The following is a 22,497-nucleotide window of genomic DNA, read 5'->3' as shown; positions in this document are numbered from 1 at the left end:
GAGGCGGTTGTTATAGCGAATACACCGCTTCACGTCAGGGTCATAATCAGCCTGTCAGGGTTGTATTCACTATAACAACCGCCTCACTATACATTATCCCTTACTTAAAAAACGGTTAGTTCGAATCCTTGATTCTGATTGGTCAATAGCTGTGTTTTATTCACGATAAAACACGGCTATGACCGCTTCACCCAACGGTTCTATGTATCACTACACAACACCCCTAGCAACCACACTTAGCAACTTAAACACATGTTTGATCTCATTGAAGCTATAGTAGAGTATTGTGAGAGATCGAGTAAGCGAGTGTACCTGCATTTACAGTAGATATAGCATTTTCCTTCAGGTCAGTCCTAGATTCATAATTTTAAAAAATCAGTTTGAATGTCCGCTGCGATATCTTAAAACTTAACAGTTAAGGGTTTTCCGTGCCCATAGATCCTTCTCCGTGATCACAAGTTTGAGTCCTTTCAATGTAAAAGTCTTCTCTGACTGACTCACTCATAAAGACAGTCTTTGCCGCCATCTATTGGCGAAATAGTGTATGTAACTTCTGTTGCTGTTGTCGGTCAGGGACTATTTTTTCCAGCGGAAGGAAGGCTTTTCTTCATGAAAGTTGCATAGATACATATTTTCCGGCTTTAATAGTTGTATTGTGTGGTAACCGTTTAATAAAAGCAATAAGGTACTCGAGGCAAGTGCTGTATCGTGAATCGGTCACGGCTGAAGGGGTTGCTGGCACTCCGCAACTTAAATAAAGAATGGTACAGTTAGCACAGCACTGTAAAAGAAAACGTTTTCTCAGGTAACCTAAAATGTGCTTCATTTAGTGACTTCTGAATTAACTTATGGGATCAAAATCTTGAATAAAAACTTTAAACACGTTAAAAAATATTTTGCACAAAACTTAAACTTTGTTTCTTTAAAATTATGTTTCCCTTGGTTTTATTACTCTGTACTTTGTGCTCTCTTGCAAAACAGAAACAAAACATAACATACAATCAGTCCTCTCTCGATCTTCACTGTCGTCGCTCCTCCTTTATGCTTCCGCTCCTCCGTGAGAGATACGGGACCGGTGCGTCGCGCAGGTGTCGCTCATCATTAATCACGCCACCGGTCTCGCGCCGCTCTCTCACGTCCCTCGACCTCGTCCTGTTCGCCACATGCACATACTGTATTTGACAGAAATCTGGTGGTAATGCGGTCACAATTTTTACATTATTTTCTTATAATTCAACGGCCTGGAGTCAATTATTCCGCTTATACTACAGTTACCACACCTCAAAACACTACAAGTTATACCACACCTCGAAACATTATTCAAATTATGTATTTCAAGACGTTTGTAAAGTTTTTATCATTAACTTATTATTTATCATTCTTACGCATCTAATCCCCATTCCTCCATTGCTGATTCGTAATTGTAGAGTTAGTGACGGAGGTTTGAGCCGCTAATAGCAGAATAATGCTGGACACACTTAACGACTGACACATTCTCTGACTGTTTCCATCGACTGCAGCAGATTTTAATCACCGGCTCTGAACACAGACTGAACACGCGTTTGGCCATGATCAGTCATAAGTATCAAATTACATTCATAAGCAGAGAGAGAGAGAGAGGGGCTTGTGCGTCAATATTATTATTTATTTATTTATTAATTCAATTCGTTTTAATTAATTCGACAGTAGACTAGCCTAATAAATGAAACACGAAGACCTTTTAACAAGTATAGGCCTATCAATAATTTATTTGTTATATTATCTGCAATAATTACGATAACCTGTGCAGCAGGACAATCAATTTATTTATATATTCAGTTTAATTTTCTATTGATTATAGTTAGGACTATATACTTTATTTATTAAAATTAAACTGCATGTTTTCATTGATTGTGAAGTTAGGCATTGAAAATGGCATTCACTACGCGCAGTGATGCGGAGCTGTAATGCGGTCAAGACCTGCCGGATCTACTTTAGCCGCGCGGTTCCCTGAAAATAATGCTCACATTGGAAAGTTCATCAACCAATCAGATTCAAGCATTCAACGGCCCTGTATACATAACTTTAAATGAGTCCATCCCGCAAGATTACTGTTATAAACATGAGCCTCGTCTGAAAGGTGTTGCTGCATTTAATAACTGATGTTACTGATGTTCACTCGTACAGGGGAAGACAACCGGTTATTTTAAACTTTACAAGGACTTTCAAGCAGCCACATGTCCTCACCTATATAGTGAAATAGTATGAAGACCGACTAGTGAGGACATTTTACTGGTTTACTGTATTCCTCACCAGTTAAAAAAATATTATACAATAAATAAATCTTAGTTTCTGTGGCCATAGAATATTGCATTCATCTGATTTAAAATCAATGGCCTATGAAATGTCCTCACTAAATGTAGTGTGTGTGTGTGTGTGTGTGTGTGTCTTCTGCTGGACATTTTACTTATTAATAAAGTCTTTTCACATGTGCTTTTGCATTCATATTTAGACACTTTAAAATCACTTGTATAACATTGACAAAATATGATTTTGTTATAATAATAAAAGTGTGTGTGTGTGTGTGTTTTCTAGTGTGGATCATGGAGGAGAGTTCAGGATGTCAACAGGACCACGCAAATGTAAGTCCACAAACACAGCTTTAGATTTTGGTGTTTTGTTATGATGGCTTGAGAAAGCAAACACACTGAACTGCTATTTAACGTATTATTATTAGTGGTTCTTGCGAAGCTAACACACACACACACACTGTCACGTACACACACAGACACAGAGTCTCTCTCTCTCTCTCTCTCTCTCTCTCTCTCACACACACACACACACACACACACACACACACACACAAAACAGTCCCTCTCTAGCCCCTTTCACACAGAGATTCCGGAAAATACACGGATAAAGTGACCCGGGATTTGACCCGGGTTCGTTTGAAAATGGTTCATTCACACTGCCAGTGATTTGCCGGAATCAGAGAGCGCGTTCACACACAACCCGGGTATGTCCCGGATAGACGCGTGACGTTATGATGTGACGTATAAGGTACGCGTCGAAAAGCGGAAGTGTTTGCATTGCTTTGAACAACATCTGCGCTTTCGATCTCGAGAAACCACGCTCGATCATTTTTTTTCGGATTCGGTCGTACACTAACGCATCACGTACCGTTCCACAAAGCTGGCGAACGATCTCAGCTTCGGCGCGGATTGCAAGGAGCTCTCGGGTCTCTGCTTCAGTCCAGTTTGCAGACATCTTTTCGTTCTTTCTTGTATCGATGACGAACACAAACTTTCTTCTAACAGAGTAACAGAGTCGCACGATAACTACGTCATTGCGAAGGCTCGTGCATCATCACTACGACACACCCCTTACGGCATTTGTCCTGGCTTTTGTTCACACAGCGCGCGTTCCGGGTCTGAACACGGCAATGTTACTAGGTCCCCAACCCGGCATCGATCCCGGCATTAAACCCGGGTCGTGTTTGCGTTCACACAGAAGGCGTTCCGGCAATTTGGCGGCAATTTGCCGGGTTCAAAGTGCTGTGTGAATGGGGCTTCTCTCTCTCTCGCACACACACACACACACAAACAGTCCCTCTCTCTCTCTCACTCACTCACACTCTCACACACACACACAGTCAAACACACACAGGGCCTTAGGAACCCTCTTTCTCACACACACACACACACACAGTCACACACACAGGGCCTTAAAGATGAACTGAACTGAAAATAATCAACGTTGATAACGTGTTGTTTATGACAGTTAAAAGTAAATTACACTAAAAAAAATAATTACAAATATCAATATAGCTTTTTTTAAGCTACACAAAAACTGTTATAAGAACGCTGGCAATTTCGATGACGTCACTGGCATGGTAGGACCTGCGGTCCTGTATATTCGCTAGTTGCACAGAGCGAATACACAGGAAAATTAGTCATTTTAATGGCATGGGTTACGCATTTGTGCCTGAGGGACAGGCCAGTAGTATGACTAGTACACATTTAAGAACTAATCAGTGGCGTAACTTTGTTTTAAAAAGTGGGTGGGACAGGGGTTGCTAATACAATGCTAAATCAGATGTATGTATAATAACATGGCGATGTCCAGCAATCATTCTAAATAGTACATGGAGTTTGTCATTAAATGAGATGTAACATATGTTGTCAGTGCCGAGAACTTTCGCGTGAATAAATACACAGATCCGCCTATGTGCCGTAATGGTCCAGTGGTAGAACTTTCGCCAAGTGTGAAAGATCAAATCCGCAGTCCCATAGTTTTTTTTTTTCTTTTATTCTTTCATCATAACCGAATATGTTCATCAGTGGTTGTATATCAAGCAGGGACACGTTTGTGTGCATTATGTTTTCTAATTTCACCGGAACGAATAGTCTCCGCGCGTCCGAGTGAAGACTGCGGTGTGTGCGCGAGCCACTGTATCCACGCCACTGATCGCAGCAGCAATGAGCACTTTGATCACTTGATTTAATATTATTATGTACCAATTAATTTTGTCTCAAAATATTGCATACAATACAAAGTTTTGTCTAAAATATGCATTAGATTGTATTTGCAATGTACATAGTCAATTATGAATGGAGCAATAGTGGTTCACGGTGTTATAAGAGGGAAATGCGGTTGGAGGGCTAGCCTGTCATGCACTCTTATTTATTGTATCCATCCACATTATGCATTTTAGGAAATAGAAACTGCTTATATATGTCGTGTGCATTTAGAGAAAATATACAAACAAACTTGAGGTCCTGTGCGTTTTAGAAAATCGAGGCAGATAAATGGATATTTTATATATTTTTAAGATGGAAATTTGATTGGACGAATTCATCCAATGGGATCGCTTGTCAAGTTAGCAGCACGCAACGTGTTAAAACCAAAATAAATAAAGTTGGGGCGGGCAAAAAAGTTAGCTGCGCGCAGGAGTTTCAGTCAACCCTCACCACTGAACGGAGTAGCTACCATGCCAGTGACGTAGTCGAATGTTGAAATCCAATATGGCGGCGCCCGTGCAACAACAACAACATTTTCAATGTACCATTTTATCACTTTTAACAAATTCTGCCATTTTAATAATTGTACCAATGAGAATAAATACAATATATCTGTTATATCACCTTTACTCAAATTCCAGTTCAGTTCATCTTTAAGGTCCCAATTTACTCCCGGCGAAGTTCTTTTTCGTTCTTCATTTAAGCCGGGGACACACTTAACGACTGTAAGGCCGATTATGAATGTAATTTGATACGACTGATCACGGCCAAACGCGGCGAGTCCGAGACCGTTGCGTTCAGTCGTTGTTCACAGTCGTGTTTAAAATCTGCTCTAGTTGAGGAAACTCTGTAAGTGTGTTCAGTTCAGTCTAAGAACGTCTCAGCTGGCGTTAAGTGCGTCTCCGGCATTAGCGGTAAAGCCAAGTTCGAAATAATCGAGCAGCGATACTGTTAGTGAATATCTGACTCCGCCACACGGCTGAGAGCGACGTTTAGATGAACATGTAAATATGTGCTGCACACTTTCCTCTCAGTAGCAAAATAAACAGCAAGCATTGTTTATAGAAGCAATAAGAAAAGCATCTGATCAGTTTCTCTGTGTTTCTGCCGTAACAAACGTGTGTGTGTGTGTGTGTGTGTCAGAAACACAGTTACAGCAGTCAGAGAAAGTGTGTGTGTGTGTGTGTGTGTGTGTGTGTGTGTGTGTGTGTGTGTGTGTAGGAAATTCCTGTAGAATAAGTGTTTTTCTGTAAAACGTTTAATAAACACTTCTTTTAAAGTTTTGTGCACTTTATTTCAATTTGGATATTTTACTGTAATTTCACGTTTTCGATCGGTCATCGACAGGTTTTGTACGATTATTTGTTTACAGTGCATGTATGAATCAGAACATCATAGAGACGAGACATCCAGTCTATTAGTTTATTCTAATAGTATATATTCTATAATAATATATACTATTCATATATAATATATCTATAATATAATTCTACCAGTTTATTAGTTTAACCCTGCTAACTGTCTAGCCACATCCTAGCAACCATTTAGAGCTCCCTAACAACCGTATAACGTCACGAATAAGCCATATTTCAGCACCAGAGCATAACAGACTTATGAAAACCATAGCAACCACCTAGAAAACAATCAGAACACTCTATCAACCACCTAGAACACCATAGCAACTGTCTAACAACCACCTAGAACAGCCTAGTAACCACCCAGAACACCCTAGCAACCGCCCAGAACACCTTAGAAACACTTAGAGTAACCTAGCAACTGTCTAGCAACCACCCAGAACACACTAGCAACCACATAGAACAGCCTAGTAACTGCTTAGAAAACACTTAGAGTAACCTAGCAACTGTCTAGCAACCACCCAGAACACACTAGCAACTACCCAGAACACCCTAGTAACTGCCTAGCAAACACTTAGAGTAACCTAGAAACTGTCTAGCAACCACCCAGAACACCCTAGCAACTACCCAGAACACCCTAGTAACTGCCTAGTAAACATTTAGAGTAACATAGCAACCACCTAGCAACTGTCTAGCAACCACCCAGAACTCCCTAGCAACCACCTAGAACAGCCTAGTAACTGTCTAGCAACCACCTAGAACACCCTAGCAACTGTCTAGCAACCACCCAGAACACCCTAGCAACCACCTGCAAGGCAATTTTATTGTATTTATATAGCACGTTTCAAGGTGCTTTACAAGGTGCAAAACATAAAATATAAAAGCAACATTTAAAAACAGATTAAATACAAATATAAAATAATAAAATATACAATACAGTACAATGAATGAATGAATTAAAAGTAAGCAACATTAAAAAGATAGGTCTTAAACCTTTGATTTAAAAGAACTGAGAGTTGTTGCGAACTTGCAGTTATCAGGAAGTTTATTCCAGATATGTGGCGCATAAAAACTAAACGCTGCTTTTTAGTTCTAATTCTGGGGACAGCAAGCAGACCTGTCCCAGATGATCTGAGAGGTCTAGATGGTCTGTAGCTTACAATTAAGTCCGAAACATAACTAGGTCCTGAGCCATTTAGTGATTTGTAAACCAGCAGGAGTACTTTAAAATCAATTATTTGCAACACAGGAAGCCAGTGTAAGGATCTCAAAATCGGAGTAATTTGATCCATTCTCCTGGTTCCTGCGAGGACCCGAGCAGCAGCATTTTGAACCAGCGGCAACTGTCTGATAGATTTTTTCGGGAGGCCTGTGAAAACACCATTACAATAGTCCAGTCTACTAAAAATAAAAGCATGGACAAGTTTTTCCAAATCCTGTTGGCGCATAAAACCTTTAACCCTTGCTATATTTTTAAGGTGGTAATAGGCAGACTTTATTACAACCTTAACATGACTGTTAAAGTTCAGGTCTGGATCCATAATTACGCCATTAGAACACCCTAGTAACTGCCTAGTAAACACTTAGAGTAACCTAGAAACTGTCTAACAACCACCCAGAACACACTAGCAACCACCCAGAACACCCTAGTAACTGCCTAGTAAGCACTTATACCCCTTTTCCACCAAGGCAGAGCTGGTGCTGGTTCGGAGCCAGAGCCTAGTTTCAAATCGGTTCTTTGTTTTTCCACCGCCAAAGCACCAGCTCCGAACCAGTAAAACTGGTTCTTAAGTAGCACCAAATCATTGCAGGGTCTAGAACGGAGCCAAGTAAGAACCGCTTGCGTCAGGGGCTGGGGGCGGGGTTACCGTGACCAACAAGACGAATAGAAACTTGTGACCGCCATTTTTTAAATAGCTGCTAATCGAGCTAATAGCTGCTCGATTGTAATCTCCGTCTATGCAAGTTACGGCGAGCTGCACGAACGCGTTGGATTCACCGTGTTTGGATGCCGATGTAGTTTCACAAAGCCATGAGCATCAATAGTAACGCAACGAACGCCATTGTTGATGTAAGACTTGTTCGAGATGCATCGGAGCGGCGCGGACCGATCAGAGCTCCGGGAGTGTTTGGAGAGCACACGACTCCTTGTGCTTTTGGATCGCTTTCGCAGTGCTTTAATGTCACGCGGCGATCGGTCTGCGTGAAGCCAAACCATCTCGAACAAGCCTGGTGTGTTTTTGTTTGGCGCTGCCGCGCTAGCGTTGCTGGGCAACATGAGATGTATACACAGTGACGTAAGATCTGGCTCTGTTTTGGCTCTCTAGCCTGTGGAAAGGCAAACCGGTTCTTAGAAGAACCGTCAGTAGAACCAACTCCGAACCGGCTCTAGCTCTAGCTCTGAACCAGCACCTGGTTCTTGTTGGTGGAAAAGGGGTAATAGAGTAACCTATCAACCACCTAGCAACTGTCTAGCAACCACCCAGAACACACTAGCAACCACCCAGAACACCCTAGCAACCACCCAGAACACCCTAGTAACTGCATAGTAAACACTTAGAGTAACCTAGCAACCATCTAGCAACCACCCAGAACTCCCTAGCTACCACCTAAACAGCCTAGTAACTGCTTAGCAACCACTCAGGACACTCTAGCAACCACCTAAACAGCCTAGCAACTGTCTAGCAACCACCCAGAACTCCCTAGCAACCACCTAAACAGCCTAGTAACTGTCTAGCAACCACCCAGAACTCCCTAGCAACCACCTAGAACACCCTAGTAAACACTTAGAGTAACCTAGCAACTGCCTAGCAACCACCCAGAACACTCTAGCAACCACCTAGAACACCCTAGTAACTGCCTAGCAACCACCCAGAACACCCTAGTAACTGCCTAGTAAACATTTAGAGTAACCTAGAAACCACCTAGCAACTGTCTAGCAACCACCCAGAACTCCCTAGCAACCACCCAGAACACCCTAGCAACCACCCAGAACACCCTAGTAACTGCATAGTAAACACTTAGAGTAACCTAGCAACCATCTAGCAACCATCCAGAACTCCCTAGCTACCACCTAAACAGCCTAGTAACTGCTTAGCAACCACTCAGGACACTCTAGCAACCACCTAAACAGCCTAGCAACTGTCTAGCAACCACCCAGAACTCCCTAGCAACCACCTAAACAGCCTAGTAACTGTCTAGCAACCACCCAGAACTCCCTAGCAACCACCTAGAACACCCTAGTGAACACTTAGAGTAACCTAGCAACTGCCTAGCAACCACCCAGAACACTCTAGCAACCACCTAGAACACCCTAGTAACTGCCTAGCAACCACCCAGAACACCCTAGTAACTGCCTAGTAAACATTTAGAGTAACCTAGAAACCACCTAGCAACTGTCTAGCAACCACCCAGAACTCCCTAGCAACCACCTAGAATAGCCTAGTAACTGCCTAGCAAACACTTAGAGTAACCTAGCAACTGTCTAGCAACCACTCAGAACACACTAGCAACTACCCAGAACACTCTAGCAACCACCTAGAACACCCTAGTAACTGCCTAGCAACCACCCAGAACACCCTAGTAACTGCCTAGTAAACATTTAGAGTAACCTAGAAACCACCTAGCAACTGTCTAGCAACCACCCAGAACTCCCTAGCAACCACCTAGAACACCATAGTAACTGCCTAGTAAACACTTAGAGTAACCTAGCAACTGTCTAGCAACCATCTATCTATCCATCCATCTCTCTATCTATCTCTCTATCCATCATCAAGACTGTCTTTTTCAAAACCTTCAATCTTTCTGGTCAGTCTTTCTCAAGTCAACATCAAAGTTTGTCTTGAACGGTTTGATCTCAGAAACACAGTTGTAGTGTGTGTTGTTGTAAATGTAAGTCCAGAAACACAGTTGTAGTGTGTGTTGTTGTAAATGTAAGTCCAGAAACACAGTTGTAGTGTGTGTTGTTGTAAATGTAAGTCCAGAAACACAGTTGTAGTGTGTGTTGTGTGTTGTTGTAAATGTTGCTGTTGTAATGTGTGTTCTTGTGTTCAGATGCCGTTGATCTCACACTGGATCCAAACACAGCACACACTCGTCTCGCTCTGTCTGAGGAGAACAGAAAGGTGACGAGTGTGTCAGAGAGTCAGTCGTATCCTGATCATCCAGAGAGATTTGATGTGTATCCTCAGGTTCTGTGTGGAGAGAGTCTGACTGGACGCTGTTACTGGGAGTGTGAATGCAGTGGAGATGATGTTCGTATCTCAGTGTCGTATAAAGGAATCAAGAGGAAAGGAGTGAGTAATGACAGTGTGTTTGGACGTAATAAGAAGTCCTGGAGTCTTGAATGCTCTGGTCACACACTCTCTGTCCTGCACAATGATAACTCCACTGATGTTTCTGCTGCTCCAGGATCCTGTAAGAGAGCAGGAGTGTGTGTGGACGTGTCGGCCGGCACTCTGTCCTTCTACAGCGTCTCTGACACACACACACTCACACACTTACACACATTCACACACACATTCACTGAACCCCTCTGTGCTGGATTTAGACTTTATAATAACTCTTCAGTGTCTCTGTGTCACATTAAACTCACACACACACAGACACACACAACTGATTAACACACACTCACACACAAAAGACTGACACACACACACACACACTTACTGACACACACATACTTACTGACTGACACACACACACACACACATTCTCTCTGACTGATACACACACAACTGATTAACACACACACACACACACAGTCCCTCTCTCTCTCTCACACACACACACACACACACACAGTCCCTCTCACACACACACACACACACTCCCTCTCTCTCACACACACACAGTCCCTCTCACACACACACACACACAGTCACACACACACACACACACACACACACACACACACACACACACACACACACACACACACACACACACACACACACACACAGGATGAAGATGTTTCTGTCAGTCTAACAGGAAAGAGACAGAGATAGACACACACTTGACGCTTCACTGTATTGTTCACATTAACATTGTGTAATATTTCTCAGGATGTATTTTCAGGAGATCATGCATGATTTGTAAATGTAATTTTACTGTATTATAATTCACAGATTATTGTATTTATGTTTGTCTCTGATTTAAATACAGTCTAGAATTCAATCTCATAATCTCGTGTTTCTCTAGCAGTTTTATATATTATATATTAATACGTTACAAACTTGATTTGTCTATTTTGTTAAAACATTCTATAAAATTATTAAAACTGGGTTCAGATCTATATTTCCGTGATCATGTATTTGCGTTGAAACTTTATAATAAATTGTATATATGAATCAGTGTCTGAAGTGTGTTTTATATTTAGTGTTTGTGTTTCTCTGACATAAATGAGAAATGCTCTTAATGAGAGTTCATGTGTCTTATTTTATTAAATACATTTCTTTAATCATCATTCATAACTTCATCTACTCGGGTGACGACACTGAGATAAAAGACGACAACGCTTCTTTCTTTTTCACAGAATCACAAACAATAATATCAGTAATAGTTTCTGCACAGAAGTTATTGTTCAGGTTAATATCTGTAAATGTGAGATTTGTTATTTATCAGGAAGACTTTCTCTTAAACGTGTGTGTGTCTGCGTGCAGGAGAGTCAGTGTGTGTGTGTGTGTGTGTGTGTGTGTGTGTGTGTGTGTGTGTGTGTGTGTGTGTGTGCGCAGGAGAGTCAGTGTGTGTGTGTGTGCAGGAGAGTCAGTGTGTGTGCAGGAGAGACAGTGTGTGTGTGGTAGAGTCAGTGTGTGTGTCTGCGTGCAGGAGAGTCAGTGTGTGTGTGTGTGTGTGTCTGCGTGCAGGAGAGTCAGTGTGTGTGTGTGTGTGTGTGCAGGAGAGTCAGTGTGTGTGTGTGTGTGCAGGAGAGTCAGTGTGTGTGCAGGAGAGACAGTGTGTGTGTGTGGTAGAGTCAGTGTTTGTGTGTGTGTGCGGGAGAGTCAGTGTGTGTGTGTGTGTGAGAGAGAGAGTTACTGATGTTAGCAGAGTCACTGATGATGATGACTGGATGTTCAGCTGAATCTGCATGAATCTCTTTATTTTCTGTTCTGTTTCATTCTTACTGACCGCCAGAGGCAGTGTAAACACTATGGATTATCGCAGCGCCAGCCAGATAGGTCGAGAGAATACCAACAAAGTCACGTGGCGTGACGTATGCTGAGCCCTGGAGGTTATAGGCTACAGTAGCTCAGCACTCTACCTCTTTCGCTTTCTCGCCTGGTTGAGATAGGTTGTTTTTGAGTGATTATTCGCGCTGTCAAGTGCAGCTTACAAGAGCAGCGAGATTCGTCCTCACAAGCTGTGACAGCGCGCGTCTACGCAATTTCAAGGATTTGGATTTATTTTACAGCGCTTGGTGAGTCATATTAACATTATTTCGTCGGTAACACTCTGTGCCTCTCGGTGCTATCCGGTGGCTTGTGTTTTCCGCGACTGAGTTAACGGTCTCCCGTTGACATATCTAACGTTACTCAGAGTGTTTTTTCCTCGAATCCATGTTACATTTTTTGTCCATCGGTTCAATCCGCCGGCCATTTTAGAAATGTTTTCTTTTTCGTGAGATATTTGTTGGTATTACCTGTCGGTTTGCCCGAGGTAATTGTTTTATTTATTTTTATAATTTTTTCATCCCGCTCAACTTAACCTTACGGTGCTATCCGAAGGTGTTATTAACGAGTAACTATGGCTCACAGCTCGATCGCCACTGGTTTTCCACTGACTTGTAAGCTGTGCCCTAATCATCTTCTCCCTGACGACGGTCATGACTTCTGCCCGTCGTGTTTGGGTGTTCAACATCTGCGAGAGGCTCTCACGGACCCGTGCATGCACTGCAGCCTTTTGCCTATTTCGGAACGACAGCTCCGTCTTGCCGAGTTAGACCCTAATTTGACAGTGAAACTTGGGCAGTCGGATGCAGCCCCTTCACGCACTCGGAAGCGCAAAGTGTCGGCGGCAGCTGGTGCTCCCCCCCCATCTAAGAAGGTCAAATCGCGAGGTGATGAACATTCGCGTGTTGAGAAAAGTTCACTTTCTATGACGGTGTCGGTGCTTTCTTCAGAGATGGCAGAGCTGAAACGTCTGCTTCACTCGCTTCAGCCTGTCTCATCTGCTACACCTGTGAAGATGACACAGGAGGATGAGAATGTTCAGAATCAGGGAGCTGGGGAAGAGTCTCTTGATTTCCCTGGTTTTTCTCATCGTTCAGAGTTTGATGTGCTTTCTACCAAGTGCTTCAGATTCCTTTTTTCACGATCATGGGGATACTATGGATGTTGCTGCACAACCATCACCTCAGGCTGTTTTCACTGGTTACCCAGCAGCGGAGGGGTCTAGTGGGGGTTCAGTTCAGTCGTCTGGACAAGCCCAGTCCTCCTCCGATGATACTTTGGATGTGCTTCGAATGGCAGTTGCTCGTCTAGGACTTGATGAGTCACATGTCCAATCTGCCCAAACAAATGTGTTTTTCAGACAGACCACAGCTGCAACTTCTTTTGCCATGCCACCATGTAAGGATTTTGTGGCTGAATTCTCAAATGCTCTCACTGGTTCTGGTCCGCCTAAACGGCGCTCTAAGATTGCTCGAACGCTAGCATCTATGGCTGAAGCAGATTCTATCGGGGTGGGTCGTGCTCCGGAAATAGAGCAGCCTGTGGCAGCTTTGGTGGTGTCTCCTGATGAGGCTCTGCGAGGGAATGTGCGATGTCCCAGTGCGCAATGCGGTCGTACGGATTCCTTGCTGAAAAAGGCATACGAGTCTGTTGCCTACATTACTCGAGCAGAAAACACAATCTGCCAGTTACTCCTTGCTGCCACCAGTACGCTGGAACCTGCGAATGCGGATCCCTCTGTTTCACAATTTCTGCAAACTGCTCTGTTGGCAACAGGCCATGTGACCCGCGAGCTGGGTAGTCTTACAGCCACGCTTCTGGCAGCCCGCCGCCAAGTGTGGCTTGCCCAAGCACGACTGCCGGAGGACTGTAAGAAAACCTTGAGAGAACTTCCATTCGTTCCCGGGCATCTTTTTGGTCCAAATGTTCCGGAACTGTTGGAAAAGAGGATAAAGCTGTCTGAAGCTACTCGTCAACTGACACAGGTGCAGCGCAACCCTACCTTTAGGATGCCAGCGGTTCAGACCCGACAGCACTATGCCACATCGGAGCAACGTTTCCGCCGGCATGCTACACCTCAGTCACAGCCCCCTCAGAGACCTCGTGTTCCTGAAGAGGCGAGAGTTTTTCGCCCACCTCATCGACAGTTTCCTGGTTTTTCTCATCGTGTTCGTCGTGTTCAACATCTGCGAGAGGCTCTCAGGACTCCGTCAGCGTCCCCCCGCGAACACTAAAAATCGCACACATAAAGCCTGAGACAGCCAGGCCGGCGGTCGATCGTTTTTCAATAGATCAACTGGAGTACTGGAGATCCAACACAGCAGACCCCTGGGTGTTAGCGACTCTGAGCAGGGGATATACTCTACAGTTTCGACGTCGGCCTCCCAGATTTTAAAGAATTGTTCCTACGATTGTCAGAGACGCGGTTCGCACGGTGGCTCTCTCTCTGGAAATTTGTTCACTGTTAGAGAAGGGAGCCATAGAAAAAGTTCATCCCCTCGTTCAGGGAGACGGGTTCTATTCAACATATTTTCTTGTTCCGAAGAAGGACGGTGGTTTGCGCCCAATTCTCGATTTGAGGCTTCTGAATTTGTTCCTGAAGGTCATTCCTTTTCGAATGCTGCGCACAGCCGATGTTCTTCGGTCTGTGACTGCAGACGATTGGTTTGTAAGTGTCGACCTGAAAGATGCTTACTTTCATGTCCCAATTGCTGTACATCACAGAAAGTTTCTGCGTTTCAGTTTCCTGAATCAAGCTTACCAGTTCAAAGTGCTACCCTTCGGCCTTTCCCTTGCTCCTCGCGTCTTCACAAGGTGTGTGAGCGCAGCTCTGTCTCCTCTTTGGATGAGAGGCATGCGTATTCTTCCTTATTTGGACGACTGGCTTCTCTGTGCCCCAACAGAGCGGCAGGCTGTACAAGACTCCAGACTGCTTTTGAGACATGTGCAGAAGCTGGGGTTTTCTGTGAACGAGAAGAATGACCCTGAATTCCTGTCTAATGTCTGCCTCCCTGTCTCAGGAACGTGTGACGAACATTCTGCAACTTTTGGCTAGCTTTCGCCCGGGGGTGTCTTTGCAGTACGAGGTAGTCCTACGACTGATAGGGATGTTAACAGCGGCTACAGTGGTGATTCCCCTGGGTTTACTCCACCTCAGGCCACTCCAGTTATGGAACAACAGTTTGCGGCTAGATGCCACCAGGCATCGACATCGACTGGTTATGATTTCTCACCGTTGCATATGTGCGTTGAGGCGGTGGAGACAGTTAGAGTTTCTGAAGGCAGGAGTGCCCCTGGGTGTTGTTCCCTCTCGTCGGGAGTTGGTCACGACAGACGCTTCCCTCACAGGATGGGGAGCAACGTGGAATCGGAGGGGTATTTGCGGGCGCTGGACACCGATCCAGGCCACAGAACACATCAACCTGCTAGAACTAAGAGCAGTGTTCTTGGCCCTAAAGTACTTCATGCCGGTTCTGGCAGGCCGCCATGTTCTCGTTCGGTCCGACAATACCTCAACGGTGTTCCATCTGAACCACCAGGGCGGCACGAGATCCCGCAGGTCTCTACAGCTGACTCAAGAGATCCTGACATGGTGTCAGCCACGACTCGCTTCACTGAGGGCAGCTCATATTCCAGGAGTGTGCAACCAGACAGCGGATGCTCTTTCCAGGGATCAAGTACACCCAGGAGAATGGAGGCTTCATCCAGTTGTAGTGCAGGAGATCTGGCTACGATTTGGAAGAGCAGAGGTGGATCTTTTTGCTTCAGAGATGACCACCCACTGCCGATTATGGTTCGCAAGAACAGAAGTGTCCAGCCCCCTGGGCCAGGATGCGCTGTCTCACGAATGGCCGAACTGCCTGCTATATGCGTTTCCACCTATCCCTCTGTTATGGGAGACGTTGCACAGGATCTCCCTGCGCAAGCACAGAGTGTTTCTGGTGGCACCACGGTGGCCAGCCAGACCATGGTTTCCTTTATTGCTGAGACTTCTGACAGGGAATCCATGGAAGCTTCCCCCCAGGAAGGACCTCCTCTCCCAGTTGGAGGCCAGTGTCTGGCACCCGGACCCGGCACGTCTGCAGCTTTGGGGTCTGGCCATTGGGCTAAATCCTTCCCTGGAGCATTGTGACCCTGCTGTTATTCACACCATCTCTAATGCCAGGGCTTCTTCCACACGACAGATTTATGCTTCCCGTTGGAAGCTTTTTTCTACATGGTGTGAGGAACAAGGGCTTGATCCTGCAAAATGTGACATCCCGAGTATCTTAAGCTTTCTTCAACGCTTACTGGAGGAAGGAAAAGCAGCTTCCACGTTGAAAGTATACGTTGCTGCGATTTCTGCGTATCATGTTCCAGTTGGCGGCTCTTCGCTGGGCTCTCACAGTCTTGTCTGCAGTTTTCTGAAGGGCGCGCGCCGTCTGAACCCTGCTCGGAATCCTAGTTTTCCTGTGTGGGATTTGTCACTCGTGCTTGCATTCCTGTGTTCACCCCAGTTTGAGCCCTTGCAAGGCATTGACGTTAAAATGTTGTCCTTGAAGACTTCTTTTTTGTTAGCTATTGCTACTGCGAAACGGGTCAGTGAGTTGCACGCGCTGTCTGTTAGCGAACTGTGCTTGCGTTGGTTACCGGATGACTCCGGGGTGGTTCTACGACCCAATCCTTCTTTTCTTCCGAAGGTCCTTCTTCCTCAGTTCATAAATCAGCACATTGAACTGGCGTCTTTTCAGACTTCTTCAGGGTCTGATTCAAGTGCCCAACTTTTGTGTCCTGTTCGTGCCTTGAAGTATTATGTGAACTCTACTGTTCAATTTAGACAGTCGGACCAGTTATTTGTCTGCTATGGTGGTGCGAAGAAAGGTGCTCCTGTGTCGAAGCAGAGGTTGTCGAACTGGATAGTAGAGAGCATTACACTGGCTTACAAGGCAGCAGGGAGACCACTGCCCTGGGGACTAACTTGCCATTCCACTAGGGCCATCTCATCTTCATGGGCTGTTTTTAGAGGAGTTTCCCTGGTAGATATCTGCACTGCTGCTACCTGGACTTCTCCATGCACATTTGCCCGGTTTTATAAAGTCAACGTTGCTGCTCATCATGCCGTTAGTTCTGCGGTTCTTCTGGAGCAGCCTTAATTTCATCAGGTGGGTGGCATTCCTCATGACTATGTTGGTATGTGTCATCCATAGTGTTTACACTGCCTCTGGCGGTCAGTAAGAATGAAACAGAACGCTAGTTACGCATGTAACTGTGGTTCTGTGAATTCTGGATGACCGCCAGAGTTCTCAGTCACTCGGAATGCGCGAGAAAGGCGTACCGAGGTAGAGTGCTGAGCTACTGTAGCCTATAACCTCCAGGGCTCAGCATACGTCACGCCACGTGACTTTGTTGGTATATTCTCTCGACCTATCTGGCTGGCGCTGCGATAATCCATAATGTTTACACTGCCTCTGGCGGTCATCCAGAATTCACAGAACCACAGTTACATGCGTAACTAGCGTTTCTCACACTTTGTGATTCAACCTCTAAGAAACACAAGAAGAACACGTATGTGCATTATAGCTCACTGACACATCACAAATGCTGAATCTATTATTATTTTCTTTATATTCAAAACATTTTCAGACCTTTTTTTCTAAAAGAATTGAATGGATGCTATCTTTTGAACTCTTGGCATGAAAACAAACTGAGGTTTCTACCATTCTTTCATGATTTTTCATGTTCATCACTATTTCAAAATAAAGGTCTGAACACGCCTTAGGAGTATGAAAATATTCTTGTTGCAAATTGATAAATTACGGCTCCTCTGTAATTTATTTGGAAAATCAGTCACCAAATATGAAAACTAGAGATTATAAGCTTTCAAATGATATATAGTTTGTCAAGATTAGTTTAGGTTTAGTATAGAATATTACTGTTTTAAATATGTAATGGCTATGCCAATAATTAAACACTTAGTTTTATGTTGAAATATTTAATAAATAATAAATGCCAAATAAATGTTCAGTGCTGCTGTCATCATACGCTTTATGTCAGTTATGAATTAGTTTTCTAGACTGTGTTTAGTTGTATTTAGTGTGAATCTAAATGTTAATCCTATTTTAAGATTTTCATATCAGAGATACATTTCATTCTCCAATAGTTATAATAATATATTTACTGATATTGTCTCGTTTAAACGTGTAAATGTTGTCAGTATCTTCTCTGAACTGTAAATGATGAGTATCTTCTCCTCCCAGTGTGTGATCGGGCTGAAGGTTTTGTGTGTGTGTGTGTGTGTGTGTGTGTGTGTGTGTGTGTGTGTGTGTGTGTGTGTGTGTGTGTGTGTGTGTGTGTGTGTCTCACTAACAACACTGTTCATTCACACACAGCTGTCAAATCTTGACATCGACACTTTGACGTCAATATGACTTTCAGTTTTGACCGATTTCGTGACGTAATTTTGACATCAATGACATCATGTCTGATATTGATGTTAAATTGACATCGAGTGCATCATCATCGGTAAGAAAGCATTTGCCATAATACGGTAATGATACGGTAATGATACAATAATACGGTAATCATAAACGGTACTGTCACTCCTGGTGTGTTTTCCAGTCCTCAATCTCAGTGTGTGATCGGGCTGAAGGTTCATCACTCAGTCCAGCAGAGGGAGACTCACATTATTCACACAGCGGCTCATATAGAGAAAGACAACATGAGCTCAACTGTCCTCCCGTCACTGAGAGTCGAGTGAGGGATTCCTCCCCTTCATCCTCTGCTCAATCTCCAGATCTCTCTGTGTGTGTGTGTGTGTGTGTGTCTCACTAATAACACAAATACTTATACATGTATGAAGGTAAAAGAGCAGCAAAACTCGAGAGCTCGTAGATGTGAATTTGAGAACTTGTACAATAAATATTCGTACTTGTACGTGAAAATTTACACTCACAGCTCCAATGTAATGGATTTCTGTGAGTGGCGTTTCACACATTTGTGACTATTGTCTGCAGCTTCAAACTCAGGCTACAGGTTTGTGACTATTGTCTGCGAGTGCAAATTTCCACTTCAGATTTTTATTATACAGGTTTTCAGATTGGAGCTGGGAGTGTACATTTTGAGCTCTTATTGAGAATTAACAGAGTTTAGATATTGATGTCTTATTGAAAATGTTTAGTTCGAGGTCACCATCATGGAGATCAGTGTTTAGTTGGGCTCTTGACTCTTGACTTCTATAAAGTTCCCAGCTAACAGATTTTTGTTATAAGAACGTTCTCCAAATATTGTTGGTTCTGGGAACGTGAAAAATGTCCAGTGTTCTTGACGTACTTCCATCGCCTGTAATGTTGGGAATGAAAGATGTAGAAGTGTGTAAAGATGAAGTGATGGACTTTGAGTCATGATATAAATTCTCTCTGTCGACAGTCCTGCTCAAACTGTGCGTAATGTGCTACGAGTTCACATGCTGTATATTAAGCGGAGTTATTAAACACAGTGGATGTGACTCTTATGTTCATATCGGACCAGGCATGGAGTGACCGCCACAAAACCCGATGTCTGTGTAAATAAAACCGCAGGAGTGTGAACACTCAGAGGAGACCGAGAGAAACAAGAGGACAGAGAGTGAATTTAACTCTGAATAATCAAACTAACTCCACTCAGCAGCTTTTGTTAAATCTCTTTAAAGAGATGAACGTGTGTAAAGATCATGTTCAAGCGTAACGTCTCAGCACGAGCGCCTGTATATGGTGTGTGTGTGTGTGTGTGGCAGTGGAAACTCACTCATTAAATGCTCTATAAATGTCTTTAAAGTGTTGCGGGGGGCAGCATCTGTGACACACACACACACACACACACACACACACACTACTCCACCTCACAGCAGCTGGACTCCTCATACACACACCAGTGCTGGTTTTTTTTGTGTCTTTATTTAGATTTCAAGTAGACTTTTGTGGCTTTTAGTCCATGTCTGTTTGTTTCGAAGCCATTGATATGTGTGTGTTCTCCAAAATAGTGACAAAAATGACCTTTTTTTACATATATTTACAATTCCTAAAGCCAGAAGCTTATAGGAAATAACCCCGTAGGAAATAAATCAACACAAGACAGAAAAACACAGTTTACCTCTATTCTTTAAAAAGAAATCAAAATAATATTTATTACACTTGTACAATAATAAATATTACAACCGATTGTTTATATGCCATCATAAACACAGATGACAATATAACACTGTTTCTCTGGCACTGAGGAGAATATCATCATTTATGACGGACATCAGGAACCGCACAAGTAATATCAATATGAAAACGGTTCAGGTGTAGTTTCATAACATCAGCAACATGACCCATTTATAACAACACTTTAATAATGACACTGGTTAATATTACACACGAATGCAGTTCTCGCTGATATTTACAGCAGTATTTGGATGTTATGAACAGAATGAAGCTGTAATTGTGTGTTTCCAGTTTGAGCTTTAAGGAAACTGAAATAACCAGAACTATTTCTCAGGAAACCAGAAAATGACAGACGGACAGATGCTAAACGGAAATAAAACACTGGTAAACAATGGTTTAAAACATCTGCTAAACTAGAAAGAAAAGTGAGAAATAAACGCTACTGTGAATGGAATAAATCTTTTGAGACGAAGAGTTTTCCAGCAGAAGCAACACCAATAACAACTTTATAAAGAACAACATGAATGAATCAGTTGAGTCGCCTTTGCTCTGGTTTCCGCACACTACTAGAGTTGCAGATTTGTCTGAATAGATCAATGAGGAAAGATCAGCTGGATGATGGATCAAGCGTCAGGCGAGTGTGTCGTGTTTCTCAGCATCTGGTGATGAAGCTCCTGGATTGGGTTTTGGCCACCAGTAATCGCAGCGAATCGCTGGACGTCCGGATGAGTTCTCTTCCACTGACAGGGAAAGACAGATCAGAGGAGGGTTATTCTGTCCGTTTCAGTGTCGACAACGTCCATCATCTGTGAAACCTCAGACGCCGGTGTTGAATCTCAGAAAGTGATCTTATGTTCAAGTTTCTTATTTCAGAATCAGGATCTTTATCCACCAAGTGTGCGCAGAAAAAATCTCTCCAAAATCAAAAGAATGCAAGAATATTTAGCTTAAAGAAAATAATAATTTATCTTTTTTATACTATAATGCAAACTATAATGATAATGATAATGAAACATAATAGTTTATGGGAATTGGGAAGTAAAAGTGGGGAACTTGAGTATGTACACATGCTAGTTTTAGTTGTGCTGCCTGTAATGCTGATTTACATAAAAGTAGTAATACATTCAAAACTACTGTAAGAATATAAGAATAATGTGAAATGAGAGCAAACAAAACACAAAAACATTCAGAAACATTATAAAAATCTATAATTTTGGCACTTAATTAATGTCAAAAATGCAAAACATTTTAACGGTTGTAAAATATGCTTCATTTCCTATTAATGGAAGTTATAATATTAAAATGTGTAATTTTTGCACCACTAGTGGCAATTACAACAATAAACCAAGTTGTCCCTCCTATGACTGGGACATATCACTAAAACCATAACATATTTTTCAGCTTTTTGGCAATATTCTATATATTTGCTCTCAAAAAAAGCTCATGGGTGCTTTTTTTCAAATCAGAGGATCAATTCTTTCAGCCAAATCAGTAAAAAAAGTGATTGTGAATGTTTTTTTAATCAATGGAGACAAAGATGACGTATTTCAACATTAAATGTTGAGCAGTAGGTCAGCATGTCGAATGTTTTGATAAATGGCAATGTAAAAACAAAAGTAGAGCTAACTTAAAAAAATAATAAAAAAAAGGCACACTATCATCCTCAACTTTAAGTTACCTCCACACATTTGCTCCTATTAGAGTCAACTTTACCTGTTGCTCATTAGATGATCACAAGTTTTGTCTTTTGCAACTAAGGAATGTTTAGCATTTAGCAATGCAAGCAGCAACAATCCTTGTTTTTCATCTCCATGTTTGATTTTCAAAGACAACTTCATGACATGAACATTGTTTGTCTCTTAAAACTTGAGTGTTCACCTGTGGTAGTCCATGCCCACCAGACTGACTCCATTCACAGCGAGGATCCGGTCGCCCACCCGGAGTCTCTGGCTGAGCGCAGCTGGCGAATCTGGCACCACTGACTTCACGTAGATCCCGCTCACTCGCAGGGGAGTTTTCTATTACCAACAAGCCGAAACAAAGAGAAGACTCGAGATTAGCGATGGCTGGATGAGGATCCGCACCAGCAGGAAATTAATGAGTGGATTCTGCGTCATAATGCCACTGATGCATTTGTTTGAGAGCGTCCTGAGTCACATGGAGAAAGTAGATGTTTTATTGTCTCTGAATGCTAAACCACACAGTCATCAGGTTCTTCATCAACCTCAATGTCAATGCAGTTCTGGGAAACACAGGAGATCTAGCGTTCAGTCAAGCTCTGGACTCATTGTTGGCTTCGAAAGACGATCGGTGT

The 22,497-nt window shown here is 43.1% G+C and overlaps 2 protein-coding genes across 2 annotated transcripts in view; one reads left to right on the top strand and one right to left on the bottom strand.

Moving 5' to 3' along the window:
• Positions 1-11,497, top strand: part of LOC307003475 (NACHT, LRR and PYD domains-containing protein 3-like) — a 33,910-nt gene extending 22,413 nt beyond the window's left edge. The window contains exons 7-8 of the mRNA XM_079621902.1: positions 2,575-2,621; positions 9,908-11,497. Coding sequence (XP_079478028.1) covers positions 2,575-2,621; positions 9,908-10,476 — 616 coding nt within the window. The 3' untranslated portion in view covers positions 10,477-11,497. The remainder of the gene's footprint in view (positions 1-2,574; positions 2,622-9,907) is intronic.
• Positions 11,498-20,089: 8,592 nt separating this feature from the next.
• The window catches only part of radil2a (Ras association and DIL domains 2a), a 49,335-nt gene continuing 46,927 nt past the window's right edge, over positions 20,090-22,497 (bottom strand). Inside the window, exons 15-16 of the mRNA XM_079613401.1 lie at positions 22,062-22,201; positions 20,090-20,923 (exon numbers count right to left, since the gene is read on the bottom strand). Of these exons, the coding sequence (XP_079469527.1) occupies positions 20,836-20,923; positions 22,062-22,201 (228 nt within the window). The 3' untranslated portion in view covers positions 20,090-20,835. The remainder of the gene's footprint in view (positions 20,924-22,061; positions 22,202-22,497) is intronic.

Source organism: Phoxinus phoxinus (genome assembly GCF_949152265.1).
Source record: "Phoxinus phoxinus genome assembly, chromosome: 1".
Lineage (NCBI taxonomy): Eukaryota > Metazoa > Chordata > Actinopteri > Cypriniformes > Leuciscidae > Phoxinus > Phoxinus phoxinus.
The sequence above is the reverse complement of the archived record's forward strand: the minus strand, read 5'-3'. Positions and strand labels throughout refer to the sequence as shown.